Below are 1,258 nucleotides of genomic sequence, written 5' to 3'. Positions count from 1 at the left end.
AGTTCGATGGCCTGGTGGAGCTGGCCACCATCTGCGCCCTCTGCAACGACTCCTCGCTGGACTACAACGAGGTGACAGCGCCGTCCCCTCCCGCGGTCACCTGTCACCTGTCCCACCTGTCACCTGTCCCACCTGTCACCTGTGTCACCTGTCCCACCTGTCCCACCTGGGTCACCTGGGTCACCTGTCCCACCTGTCCCACCTGTGTCACCTGTGTCACCTGTCCCACCTGTCCCACCTGTCACCTGTGTAACCTGTCACCTGGGTCACCTGGGTCACCTGGGTCATCTTCTGGTGTCCCCTCCCCTGGGTCACCTGTCCCACCTTGGTCACCTGTGTCACCTGGGTCACCTGTCCCACCTGTCCTACCTGTGTCACCTCCTGGTCACCTGTCCCACCTGGATCATCTCCTGGTGTCCCCTAGCCCCCTGTGTCACCTGTGTCACCTGGATCATCTCCTGGTGTCCCCTCCCCTGTCCCACCTGTCCCACCTGGGTCATCTCCTGGTGTCCCCCAACCCTGGTGACACCCATGGAACCCACCAGTGTCACCTGTCCCACCTGTCCCACCTGTGTCACCTGTGTCACCTCTGGTGTCCCCAACCCCTCTGGGTCACCTGGTCCATCTCCTGATGTCCTCAGCCCCCCACGTGTCCCCTCCTGTCCCACCTGTCCCTCATGGTCACCTGTCCCACCTGTGTCACCTGTCCCACCTGGGTCACCTCCAGGTGTCCCCAACCCACCTGTCCCACCTGGGTCACCTGTGTCACCTGTCCCTCATGGTCACCTGTGTCAGGTGTGTCACGCGTGTCACCTGTCCCTGTCCCCAGGCCAAGGGTGTCTATGAGAAGGTGGGCGAGGCCACCGAGACGGCGCTCACCTGCCTGGTGGAGAAGATGAACGTCTTCAACACCGACGTCAGGAGCCTGTCCAAGGTGGAGCGCGCCAACGCCTGCAACGCCGTGAGTGTCACCTGGGCCACCTGGGCCACCTGGGTCACCTGGGCCACCTGGGCCACCTGGGTCACCTGCTGGGTCACCTGTCCCACCTGAGGAACCTCCCGTTGTCACCTTGTCCTCAGTTCCTCTGGTTCTCCCCATGTTCTGGTGTCCACCATGAGTCCAGAACCTGTCCAAGGTGGAGCAGGAGTGTCACCTGGGCCACCTGTCCCACCTGGAGAACCTCCCGTTGTCACCCTGTCCTTGGTTCCTCTGGTTCTCCCCATGCTTTGGTGTCCACCATGAGTCCAGAACCTGTCC

The 1,258-nt window shown here is 62.6% G+C and overlaps 1 protein-coding gene across 1 annotated transcript in view; it reads left to right on the top strand.

Moving 5' to 3' along the window:
- Nucleotides 1–829: 829 nt before the first annotated feature.
- LOC121349822 (sarcoplasmic/endoplasmic reticulum calcium ATPase 1-like) overlaps nucleotides 830–1,258 on the top strand; it is a gene marked incomplete at its 5' end in the record, with an annotated part of 7,580 nt that continues 7,151 nt past the window's right edge. The window contains one exon of the mRNA XM_041460586.1: nucleotides 830–961. Within this exon, the coding sequence (XP_041316520.1) occupies nucleotides 830–961 (132 nt within the window). The remainder of the gene's footprint in view (nucleotides 962–1,258) is intronic.

Source organism: Pyrgilauda ruficollis, unplaced genomic scaffold (assembly GCF_017590135.1).
Source record: "Pyrgilauda ruficollis isolate IOZ18807 unplaced genomic scaffold, ASM1759013v1 scaffold1458, whole genome shotgun sequence".
Classification (NCBI taxonomy): Eukaryota; Metazoa; Chordata; class Aves; order Passeriformes; family Passeridae; genus Pyrgilauda; species Pyrgilauda ruficollis.
The sequence above is the reverse complement of the archived record's forward strand: the minus strand, read 5'-3'. Positions and strand labels throughout refer to the sequence as shown.